A 12,501-nucleotide genomic window follows, 5' to 3' on the forward strand; every position below is an offset into this window, starting at 1 on the left:
GTTAGGGCCTCTGTGACTGGCCCTGGCGACCCCTGACTCCACTTGCCTTGTTCCGAGTGTGGCATCCATGCTGCTTCTCCCAACTGGGTGCAATGTCAGCAGTGGCCACTGCTCCTGTAATGCTGCTGGGACTGAAGAGCTGTCAGCTCTCAGACTGGTAGCTTTTTGAGACAGGATTTCAACCCTTAAAGGGATGGGAGCCCAGACTGCAATTCATTAGCTGCCTGATGGACGTAAAGTACAGTTGGAGCTCCCTGAAACAGCTGAGTCAGGGTTGCCTGTAATTTTCTGGCTTGTGAATGGGACCGCCGCTACCTGACAATCCTGGCCAATGTGCTGGATAGATAACTGAGGAAAAATTGCTATTATATCTTGCAGCTCTCATATGTTTTTTTTTCTAATGATTTAAAGTACACACATTGCTACGTTCCCAATAACTATCTGAGGCATTTAATACTTTCAGTCAACAATTCTGTTTTTGCTAATGAAGTGTTGAGATATAAATTTTAATTTTGCAGCAATTACCATGTCAAAATGGGATCTTCTTGACCACCCAGGATCAGTAGAGAAGATTGAGATTAAGTGAGTTGCTTTGAACTACCTTTATTGTGGGCTAATAACCATCTTTCTTTAAGACTGTTAGTGCGCTGTACCACGTTACTCAAGAGCAAAGTAGTAGGTGCCTGTGAATGCAAATTTACATGACCTTTCGATCGTTTAGGATGAATAAATTTGTTTCCTTCACAACTGCAATCAATAATTACCTTGTGTCAGTATTTACGGTAGAGGAAGAGATCAGCATGTTTGATATCCCAAAAAAAGTAATGGTGAATCAAAGACAGGGGCTCACCAAAATTAATATAAGCAAAGCAACAAAATGAAGAAATCCATGGCACTAATCCTTCCATAATAAGGTCAGAAGTGAGGATGTTGGTTGATGATTGCACAATGTTCAGTGCGATTTGTGACTCTTCGGGCATTGAAGTAGTCCATGTCTATATGCAGCAGGACCTGAACAACATTCAGGGTTAATTGATAAGTGGCAAGTCACATTCGCACCATGCAAGTGCCTGGCAGTGACCATCTCCAACAAGGCTGGGACCTGAACATTGAAGGACTTTTGACATTTTGCAAAGATGGGAAGCTAGGAAAGGTGGTGGGGTAGCGCCGTTAATTAAGGATAACAGTACAGTGGTGTGAGATTACCTTAGCTTGAAAAAGCATGATGTAGAATCAGTTTTGATAAGAGTTAAGGAATCTCTATCCTGGAGCTTTCAGCATGTTTGGAGTTAAATCAACTCAGTATCCCTGATAGTTAAGCTCAGAAGGCTGAAAACCTTTGCGGAGTCTATAGTTGAGTCATACCAAATTAGGGTGATTTTTTTTGGTTGTTTATTTTCACAGTCCTGGGAGTGGCAGAATCATCCCTTCTAAAGGGTACATTCCTTGCTGCTTACACCACCTTTTGGACTTGGAAAACTAGTGAGGGCCGATGCTTTCTGCTGGGATAAAGTCCTGCCAGCCTTTAGCTTGCCTTGGATGTTGCATTGTTGGTGCCAACCTTGTACAGCTCATTCACTGTAAGCTACAGCAAATCACCTAGTTTTAGGTGTGCAGTTCTACTATTGAGGTCGTGCTGATGATCTGGTACACCAGCCTATTTGCCTCAGTCTCTGCAGTGCTGCAAGCCAGGATGCTTGAAAATCCACTTTGATGCCAGTAGGCTTTTTGACCATTCATTTAAGCTCTGATTAGAGGGTGCTATTTGTCTGCTTAGTGGCTGGACCTATTGCAGTTATTTTGTGCCTCAAGAATGAGAATCTCAGTTGTTTGAATTGGAGAGCTGCTAAAGCACTTCTGTTTTGATTTCGGACTGGCTGATTCAGATAAACGGTGCATGTGGGGACTCTGTACTGACGCTTTGTCAGCCATTCACCAGTCTACTTCGCTTGGACCAGAAAGGATATTCTAGCAGGTCAAGAAAGGAAAGAATTTTATTCCTGACTCTCATTGTTCCAAACTTTGTGATGTTTCCTTCTTATTGCAGATCTGCAATAATTGAATAAAGTTCTTGAAAAAAGTTTAAGATGTTACTCTGTTTTGTAATTGTCTGCGACATTAACTACTTGTGATGGACCCTTTTATATGGAAGCTAGATGGACAATGTGATAGCTCAACTACTTTAAATACAGCAGTCTGTTTAGCTCATAAGTTTTGACAGATTTCTTCTGACAAACTTGTTCTTGATTGTTTGGTATAGAGTTCCAGCCATAGATTTATTACTCTTAATATAAATACTACTGGTTTACAGGCAGCTTTCCATTAAGAAAGGCCTAAAATGTTAAGTGGAAGAAAAATTGTTCTCTGGTGTTCATCCAGACATCTGTGCTGAGTTATTTGTGGAGTTCTTCCCAGCATATGTTGAATCTGAAATCAAACTCTGAAGTGCACAATTTAATTCATTTTCCAAAAGATTCATTTGGGAATATTTTCAGTTTCCTGGGTAGTATAGGGACTTGCCTAGTTCAAGTGATTTTTATTGGGATCGGAATTTAATTTCCCATAAAATGTACATAATTATTTCAAACGTAGATATTCTAAGGATATAAAATTATTTTCATGGAAGTTGTAGACATGATACCATTGGTCTCATTTGAAATATCCTAGGCAGGGAAACTCTTATTATGGCTGGCTGCCCAAGCAGTAATTCTTTCTCCAGGTTGCAGTAAATTTCAGATACAACTAGAAATGATTCCGCTTTCTATTTATTACTGCATAACCTTGAGCATTTAATATCTGACAAATTAACATATTATCTTACTGGAACAGAAATAATCCTAATGGTACCACTAGGGCAGCTTTTTGACTCATGGGGTCGTACCATTATCACCAGTGTTTTTAAACATGGAAGCAGAATAGTTGTTCAATGTATTCTCCATTGTTGTCACTCCTGGATAAGAAATCCTCATCAAAAGTCAGGATTTCACTTGATGTAATTAGCCCAAGATGTAGAAGTATAAGAGCACCTGATGAAACCTCTTGGAGAGATGTTTTATTTCACATACCTTCAGCACGTGCTATTGGTTTGTTTCCAAATATATACTTTATTCGTAAAATTTATAAAAATACATTACATCGTAGTTCAAAGTTGACATCACACGAGGTTAATGCCACATCAGTTTCTTCCAATACTGCCCTCACCACATTTACAATTACAATTAATAATTACAAGATTCGTTATATGTCAAACATACAGACTGAGTAGTTTTAACCGGTTTCCAGCTCCTCGGTGTACAATGGCTGAAAGGCCTTTAGACAGTGATCTTACTTTCACCACATGCTATTGTTTGGATTTGATATCCAAGACTGGTCTGTGATTTGGCATGTCCACTCTTACTGTGTAGGCCTTTTGCTTAGATCAAGTTCCTTTTAAATGATTGCTAGTTCAGACCTCTGTACTTTGTAGGAGATGCAATAAAGAAGACCAATGTTAGGTTTCTTGTGTAGTTAGGGTCTTCATAGAAAGGAAGCTTGTTCACATGCCAGGATCCTTCTGATCAGTTCATCCCTCCCGTTCTTCAGAAGTGGACATGCTTCTTTGCAGTTACTTAGTTATATTATAACATTTCAAATATTATTAATTGATTTCTGTGGTTTAAAGAGGGAACTGAAAAACATGCAAAGGAAACATTTGCATACAATGAATGCGAGGAGGTGGGGGATGGACTGGGCAAGGCCATATTAGATAATGCAAATGGTCAAAATCTTCAGGTGGCTGCATCATTTGTAATTTTCCCATTTGGCTTCTATGTCCTGTGATCTGTGCAGGTTTCTTTTATTGAATGAAGACCCAGCAAAACAAGTCATCTAACTTTGCTTAAGGTTTGCAACTGAAAATTTAGTTTAACTGCAGATGGTAAAAGAAAGCGTAACTGGTTACAGCTATTTAGACTGATGCACTTGAGAGAAAATTGTCTTCTGTTGCTGTATGCTCCAAATCTTGGTTCTTGCCATCCATGTGAATTACATTGTGTTTTAACCCTATCAGTTGAACAGTACACTAATCCATACAGCCTTTCTTGATTACAGCATTTTAAGTTTGTAGTGTGTGCTAATCAGTACCTTAGAAAATATGCACATCAATGTGGCCAGTCTAATGTTAATAGGTGTAACTTTGCAGATTTTTGGAGCTATGTACACTTATGCCTAAACACAGTTCTGCGCATTGTAGCAATTAACATTCATAAAGCAGTTAACTCTTGAGTGTTTCTCGTGTGCAGGGAAGAAATAAAGGAGGAATCTGAGGAGGAGGAAGATGATGGTATTGAGTCTGAAGAGTCATTAGGACAGAAGGAAGAGCCCTGTGATTCAAAATCTCAAAAAATGTTAGAAATGTCTGAAGAGAAACGTGCCAAGCTACGAGAAATTGAGGTAGTATTGACTGTGTTTGTGCTAAATCTCGAGTGTTTTAATAGATGCTTTTTTGCAGCAAATCATTGAAAAAAAAGTCATTTGAATATGTGCAGTTCATTTGAAGAATCAGTTTATTAATTGCAGTGCTGTCTTTCATGGCTTGTCATCTTGTTTTTTTAAAGCTGTCTCTTATATAGGTATAGAATTAATGGATGGAGAGATGCAAAGACTGTGAAGGTGCCTGAATATAGAAACTAATATTTCAGTAATTAAAAGGCAAGAGTATTCTGCTGAATTGTCAAATAGTTTTAACTGTTGCAGAAGTAGAAAACATGCTTTGAAGTGGGACAATTGTTTACTGTTCTGAACTGCATACAGATGTGTTGTAGCTAGCCCAGTGTTGAAATACCATCTATTGTTAACGGCATTATTTAGCAATACCACTGTGCATTTTTGGTGGCATAGAAAGAAAAGACAGCTTTTTAAATAAGGAATAGGAAACCATCTTATCAATTTTGTTATCCATCTTTCCTGTTTGATGTCTCCCATTCTTTCTACCACGTGTGTCTATGATACAACATTTGCTTCCTCTTACTAAGACAGTGAGCAACTTGGAAGATGCTCCTGTAATCATGGCTTTCCTAGCTCTTCACATACTGTGAACTGGCCCTGTAGCTCTGGCTCCTAGGTGCATCTTGGAATATATCATGCTGTAAAAGAGCAGGAGGAAGGAACAATATTTTATGGACTAACCTCATTGGGTGACCAAATGAAGGAGACTTTGTAGCAGATTTGGTGGTGGAGGAGAGAAGTAAGGGGGCGTGGATTTCTCTGGGTGTCTCGTACTGCAGCTCTCTGGCCACACCATGCTAATGTAAGGCCTATTAACATGTTTGAACCAGGTGCTCTGGATAACGCATCCTGTTTGATTATATTTCATGAGGAATTACATTGATGATGCAGTATAACGAAATTGGAATGTTACAATAATTTTTCAAAGTGTGATTTTACCCAGTTGAGAATATTGAAGAGAGAACATAATAAGCACAAAAGAAATAGGAGCAGGAATAGGCCTTTTGACCCTTTGTACCTGTTCTACCATCCAATAAGATCATGGCCAATCTACCTGAACTCCACCTTCCCGCATGATCAGCACATTCCTTAATTCTCTTAGTATTGAAAAATTAATCATGCAACATACAGAATAGGAGCAGTAGACCATGTGACCTCTTGAGCCAACACTGCCATTCAACACGATCATGCTGATCTTTGGCTTCAACTTCACTTTCTCACCTGCTCCTCATACCCCTTAATTCCCTGAGAGACCAAAAATCTGTCTATCTCAGCCTTAAATATACTAAACGATGGAGCAACCCTCAGAAGTAAAGGATTCCAAAGATGCACAACACTTTGAGTGAAGAAATTTCTCTTCATCTCAGTCCTAAATGATGAGCCCTTTACCCTGAGACTGTGTTCCCTTGTTATTGATTCTCCAGCCGAGGGAACAATCTCTGTGTCTTGAGTTCAGAATCTTGTATTTTTCAATGAGATCGCCTCTCATTTTTCTAAACTCCAGAGCATATAGGCCCAGTTAACTGAGGCCTCTCATCACAGGACAACCCTCTCATCCCAGGAACCAATCTGGTGAACCTTTGCTGTACCCCCTCCAAGGCAAGTATATCCTTCCTTAAATATGGACACCAAAATTGCTTACAATAGTATAGGTGTGGTCTCACCCAAGTCCTGTACAATTGTAGCAAGGCTTCCTTATTCTTGTAGTCCAATCCTGTTGCAATAAAGGCTGACATGCCATATGCCTTCCTAATTGCTTGCTGTACTGCATGCTAACTTTGTATTCCTTGTACGAGTAAACCCAAGTCCCTCTGAATATCAACACTTACAAGTTTTACATTTAAAATATATTCTGCTTTTCTATTCGGATGGCCAAAGTGAATAACCTCATACTTCCCCACATTATATTCCATCTGCCACCTTGTTGCCCACTCACTTAACCTGTCTATATCTCTTTGCAATCTCCCTTTGTCCTCCCCGCAGCTTAAATTCCCACCGAGCTTTGAATCATCAGCAAACTTAGATACACCACTCTCTCTCCATTTAAGCATTAATATAGATTGTAAATTACAGAGGCCCCAGCACTGACCCTTGCAGCGTTCCACAAGTCACAGCCTGTCAACTTGAAAATGCCACACTTACCCCTACACTTTGCTTCCTTTCCATTAACAAATCCTCTGTCCATGCTAATATTACCTCCCAATTCCATGAGCCCTTAGCTTGCATATTAACCTTTTGTGTGACACCTTATCAAATGCCTTTTGGAAATCAAAGTATACTACATTTACTAGTTCCCCATTATCTACCCTACTAGTTACATCCTCAAAAAAAACTCTAACTTTGTCAAACATAATTTTCCTTTCGTGAAATCATGTTGACTGTGTGATGTTGCTCTTGAATATACACCAGTGACTGAGCATCTATAACCCTCTGGGGTAGAGAATTCCAAAGATTCACAACCCATAAGTGAAGAAATTTCTCCTCATCTCAGTCCTACATGGCTAAACCCCTTCTGAGACTGTGTTCCCTAGTTCTGAACTCTCAGTCAAGGGAAACATTCTCCCAGCGCCTACCCTATCAATATCCTTAAGAGGTTTACATTTTTCAGTTAGATCAAACTCTCATTCTTCTAAGTTCCAGTGAATATAGGCATATTCTACTCTATCTCTCCTCATGGGACAATCCCCTCGTCCAGGAATTAGTCTAGTGAATCTTTGTTGCACTCCCTCTAAGGCGTATATACCCTTAATAGGGTAATGAGACCAGAACTCTACACAGTACCCCAGGTGTGGTCTCACCAAGGTCCTGTATAATTGTAGTAAGACTTCTTACCTCTTTTACTCCAGTCCTTTTATAATAAAGACTGACATACCGTTTACCTTTCTGATTATTTGCTGTATCTGCAGGTTAACTTACTTTGATTCATGTATAAGGATACCTCAATTCTTCTGACCACCAACATTTTCCAGTTTCACCATATAAAAAAAATCTGCTTTATCCATAAACATACTTGTTTTCCTCTTTTTAAATGACAACTTTGTTTTAAATTGAAGCTTTCCATTTCTTTCTTGTTAGCTAAAAGTAATGAAATTTCAAGATGAATTGGAATCGGGTAAAAGGACTAAGAAATCGGGAATGACTTTTCAACAACAGGTTGAGCATTATAGAAGTAAACTATTACAAAAGGTAAGACAGTTAACTGTAGTTGGCTGGTTTCCTGAGGTTGAGCAGAATCAACAACTGGCTTTCTGCACAGTAAATCAATTGTAACATCGTAAAGGTATGAGGAAGTGTAAATGACATGAGGATGGAGGGCAGAGACAATGTATCAAAGCAATTGTTCTTGCCCATTCACTATTTTTTTTAACTATCAAGCATTGCATGATTGTATTAATATAAAATTTGGTAACCGGAAAAGAAAATGTTATTGCAATTTAATGTTTACATTTTATACAAAGCCTAAATACTTACATAAACATGAGGCCAAAATAAGCCTTTCTTTTTCTGTAGGAAAAGGAAAAAGATCAGGATAAAGAATTAGAAAAAGAAGTAGGTGATCCTGAGAGAATAAAAGATATAAGCAAAGAGAAAGATAAAAAGGAAAAAGAGAGAACTGAAGAACGGAGCAAAGACAGAGACAGAGATAAAGTCAAGATCAAAGAAAAAGACAAGAATAAGATGAAGAACAAGGAAAAAGAACGCAGTAAGGATCGAGCACGGACTAAAGAGAAACACAAGGAAAAAGGGAATTCTTTGTCACCATCCAGGTGAGCAAATATAGGGAGTAGTAAAATGGAAGAAACCATTGGAATTCTGGTGATGTCTGAAACTTAACTGGAATTGAAATCATTCACAAATCATCTCACTTCCCGTCAAATTTCACATGCTGCTCAGAATCCTGCAACAGCGTTCTACAAATGGCCCTTTTGTTTCCACACCGCAATTTTTCACAGAACTTTAGTCAAATGATCAAGAAAGTTTTGTGGTGCTCTTACTTTTTGGCCCATGGAGCAAGATGCATGAAAAAGATGTACGTTTAACCCTAAACAAAAATAAAAATACCTGGAAAAGCTCAGCAGGTCTGGCAGCATCTGCGGAGAGGAACACAGTTAACGTTTCGAGTCCGTATGACTCTTCAACAGAACTAAGTAAAAATAGAAAAGAGGTGAAATATAAGCTGGTTTAGGTGGGGGGGGTGGGATAGAGCTGGATAGAGGGCCAGTGATAGGTGGAGATAGTCAAAAGATGTCATAAACAAAAGGACAAAGAGGTGTTGAAGGTGGTGATATTATCTAAGGAATGTGCTAAATAAGGGTAGAAAGCAGGACAAGCAAGGTACAGATAGCCCTAGTGGGGGTGGGGTGAAGGGAAGGGATTGAAATAGGCTAAAAGGTAGAGATAAAACAATGAAATACATTTAAAAATAATGGAAATAGGTGGGAAAAGAAAAATCTATATAAATTATTGGGGAAAAAAAGGGGGGGATCGGAAAGGGGGTGGGGATGGAGGAGAGAGTTCATGATCTAAAATTGTTGAACTCAATATTCAGTCCGGAAGGCTGTAAAGTGCCTAGTCGGAAGATGAGGTGCTGTTCCTCCAGTTTGCGTTGAGCTTCACTGGAACAATGCAGCAGGCCAAGGACAGACATGTGGGCATGAGAGCAGGGTGGAGTGTTGAAATGGCAAGCGACAGGGAGGTCTGGGTAATGCTTGTGGACAGACTGAAGGTATTCTGCAAAGCGGTCCCGCTTTGCAGAATACCTTCAGTCTGTCCACAAGCATTACCCAGACCTCCCTGTCGCTTGCCATTTCAACACTCCACCCTGCTCTCATGCCCACATGTCTGTCCTTGGCCTGCTGCATTGTTCCAGTGAAGCTCAACGCAAACTGGAGGAACAGCACCTCATCTTCCGACTAGGCACTTTACAGCCTTCCGGACTGAATATTGAGTTCAACAATTTTAGATCATGAACTCTCTCCTCCATCCCCACCCCCTTTCCGATCCCCCCCTTTTTTTCCCCAATAATTTATATAGATTTTTCTTTTCCCACCTATTTCCATTATTTTTAAATGTATTTCATTGTTTTATCTCTACCTTTTAGCCTATTTCAATCCCTTCCCTTCACCCCACCCCCACTAGGGCTATCTGTACCTTGCTTGTCCTGCTTTCTACCCTTATTTAGCACATTCCTTAGATAATATCACCACCTTCAACACCTCTTTGTCCTTTTGTCTATGACATCTTTTGGCTATCTCCACCTGTCACTGGCCCTCTATCCAGCTCTACCCCCCCTTAAACCAGCTTATATTTCACCTCTTCTATTTTTACTTAGTTCTGTTTAAGAGTCATACGGACTCGAAACGTTAACTGTGTTCCTCTCCGCAGATGTTGCCAGACCTGCTGAGTTTTTCCAGGTATTTTTATTTTTGTTTTGGATTTCCAGCATCCGCAGTTTTTTGCTTTTACGTTTAACCCTATTCCTGCAATCCCTATTCCTGTTTAGCTGCTGCCATGAGATTTCAGTCAGTCTGGATTTCAATTCTTACGAGGCTTTGCCTTGCACTAAACATGTCAGTGTGGACATCTCAATTTTCATAATGCAACTTAACATACAGAATTTAGGTTTTTAAGTGTGAATCTCTCACTAACATGGAGCACCATTCTTTCACATGTGGAACCGGATCTGGGATTTAGAATGAATAGGATGAAAGTTTGCTCCTGTTTCTGTTGTATGGTTGTTCTGTGAAGAAAGTTGGGCAGTCTCAATTTAGTTTCTGGTAAGCATAAAGTTAATATATTAAATATGTGACTATCAGAATCAATAACTGCCATTGGCAGGAGAGGTGTTTGTCCCACTAGTTGCATCGAGACTGGGGAAGACTGAATTAGGTAGATCCTTACACTTTGGGTAGAAGAAGCTCTCCTTTATCTCAGTTGAAGAATGCAACTTCTGATCAAGACTTCCAGTGATAGCCACAGCAAATATCCTATCTCCGTTGTGCCCGGTCTGTACAGATGTGACCTGCACTTGAATAGAGTGTATAACACGGACATTGTTCCGTTGGTGAAGTCATATATTAGTAGTTTGTGGCTCAGAACTTTTTGACTCTTAGTTTAAACCAAACATTTAAGATTTTCAATAAAAACAGGGTGAATGGGGAAGCATTAGCCCAGGAAGCATCTTCACAGCTCAGGCAATAACATAATGGTTTGTCTTAATTCAAATTCATCTTGTTCGTAGAAAAGAAAGCATTGTTGAACATGCGCATATGTTTCATAGCCTTTAGAAAAACAAGTTTAGCCATGCCCAACTAGTCTATTTGGAAATACTTGATGTTTGCATTGTTTCAGAAAAAGGAGGTGTACAAGCTCCCCAAGTCCCTCGAGAAGCATCAGATGTGAAATATCTGTGTCGCCTTGGTCTGAGAGGTCCCAGCTAAAAGAAAATACCTTGTCCAGGTCTCCATCCCCTGCATATAAAGATTCCCCAAGACAGAGCAGCAAACGAAAAAAAAGGTGGGTACATTTATCAATGAAGAAAATATAAAAAGGCGCATTATCCAATTGGTTGGATGAACTACCATGAAGTATGTATAATTTCTTAGCATGTAGGCTGGAGTGGAAATCTACACCAAAATTGTTTTCAAATTGATCCATCAATATACAGGATTCTAATTTCAAGTTGAATATTCTGTTGAAAAGGTTTATGCTTGCATTTATTTATCCCAGTTTTTTTGGTAGGTCTTGGTCTAGATCTAAATCACCTAAAAAGTTGAAGCATTCTCGTTCGAGTTCTCCGAAGAAATCAAGGCGATCGAGGTCACGCTCAAGAACTCCTCACCGATCTCACAAAAAGTCAAAGAAGAGCAAACGCTGACAATCCATTAGGTTTGCTTTTGCGCTATTGTGTACATAAAGGATGATGCAGCATTTTTTTGTACTTTGTTTTGCCCCTTTGTTACTCTCTTCCATTTGTTTTATAGATGGAATAAATATTTGCTTTTGTATTTGGATAACTGCAACTCATGTTTAAAATGGGAATGTGATTCAGATCTGAAAATGGTGATCAGTTAGAAGTAATCTGTGTAATTGTTGTTCTTGTCAATGTAAAGAATTCACTTCTGCACCCCTGCCTAGTTTTGCTTTTGCTTCAGTACAAGTGTTGTGGTTTTTATTTACACCGATGAAGAGCTGCAGGGCCAGTATTTTTGTTTTGTTTTGTGACCCATAAGCATCTCTGTTCAGTTTCTGTAATTATCGCAACATTTAAATAAAGTTTTGTGGCTCCTTTCTTGATGATGTTGATTATTTTCTGTATTAAAGAATAAAATCTTTTTGACTTAAATGGATCCAAATAGTTTTATCACAGTGAGTAATTGCTTTTCCTGGCCAGCTTTCTGTGAGGGTGTGGGCAAGGCCTGGGAAAGGGGGTGCACAAGGTACAAACATCAAAGCCTGTGTCTTCGGGGGGAGTCCAGGCAGCTTTTGCCTTTACTTGTACAGGTAGCACCGCCGCTCTCTCAATTGGCCACCTCACGCTTCCGTGTGCAAGCATACAACTGTGCAATGGGCTCTCTGCTCTGGAGCAAAGTTCCAGCACTCCAGATCTGAATGCCCTGGAGCAAGAACCCGAGTATGTGAGGCCATTTGTTTTGACAGCCAGAGTCCATTCTGGCTGATGTAGTCTGCCCTTGGCCGCACGCTCACCCTCTTGTGCAGGCACCATCCTGCTCACGAACTACAGGAGTTGCTTTCACACCAAGATGACAGAGCAGGCCAGGGAGGCTAGGAGGAGCAGCGGTTGCAACAGCGGCGAGACCCAGGCAGCTGAAGTGATAGGGCAGAGAGGAAGTGTGTTTTGCTACCTTCACAGCTGTCCCAAACTCTTCCTCAGCAATATTAGTCTTCAAACCACCCGGTCTCGGTGGGGAGTGAGTGAGGGGGTGTCTGTCTTTGTGAGAACCCTGATACACACTGACAAGAGAATGCTTGGTATGGGGGTATGTCGCTCTCGCT

The 12,501-nt window shown here is 40.0% G+C and overlaps 1 protein-coding gene across 9 annotated transcripts in view; it reads left to right on the forward strand.

Annotated features, from left to right (window-relative positions):
• The window catches only part of LOC144683848 (U2 snRNP-associated SURP motif-containing protein-like), a 67,967-nt gene extending 56,191 nt beyond the window's left edge, over window positions 1-11,776 (forward strand). For 6 of the 9 annotated variants that reach the window (XM_078547349.1, XM_078547346.1, XM_078547350.1 and 3 more), the window contains 6 exons: window positions 519-582; window positions 4,281-4,431; window positions 7,561-7,671; window positions 7,996-8,252; window positions 10,837-11,001; window positions 11,215-11,776. In XM_078547349.1, the coding sequence (XP_078403475.1) occupies window positions 519-582; window positions 4,281-4,431; window positions 7,561-7,671; window positions 7,996-8,252; window positions 10,837-11,001; window positions 11,215-11,362 (896 nt within the window). In that variant the 3' untranslated portion in view covers window positions 11,363-11,776. The remainder of the gene's footprint in view (window positions 1-518; window positions 583-4,280; window positions 4,432-7,560; window positions 7,672-7,995; window positions 8,253-10,836; window positions 11,002-11,214) is intronic. The other 3 variants (XM_078547351.1, XM_078547352.1, XM_078547353.1) reach the window with 3 other exon arrangements.
• Window positions 11,777-12,501: the final 725 nt, after the last annotated feature.

The sequence above is a fragment of the Cetorhinus maximus genome, chromosome 8, assembly GCF_964194155.1.
Source record: "Cetorhinus maximus chromosome 8, sCetMax3.hap1.1, whole genome shotgun sequence".
Lineage (NCBI taxonomy): Eukaryota > Metazoa > Chordata > Chondrichthyes > Lamniformes > Cetorhinidae > Cetorhinus > Cetorhinus maximus.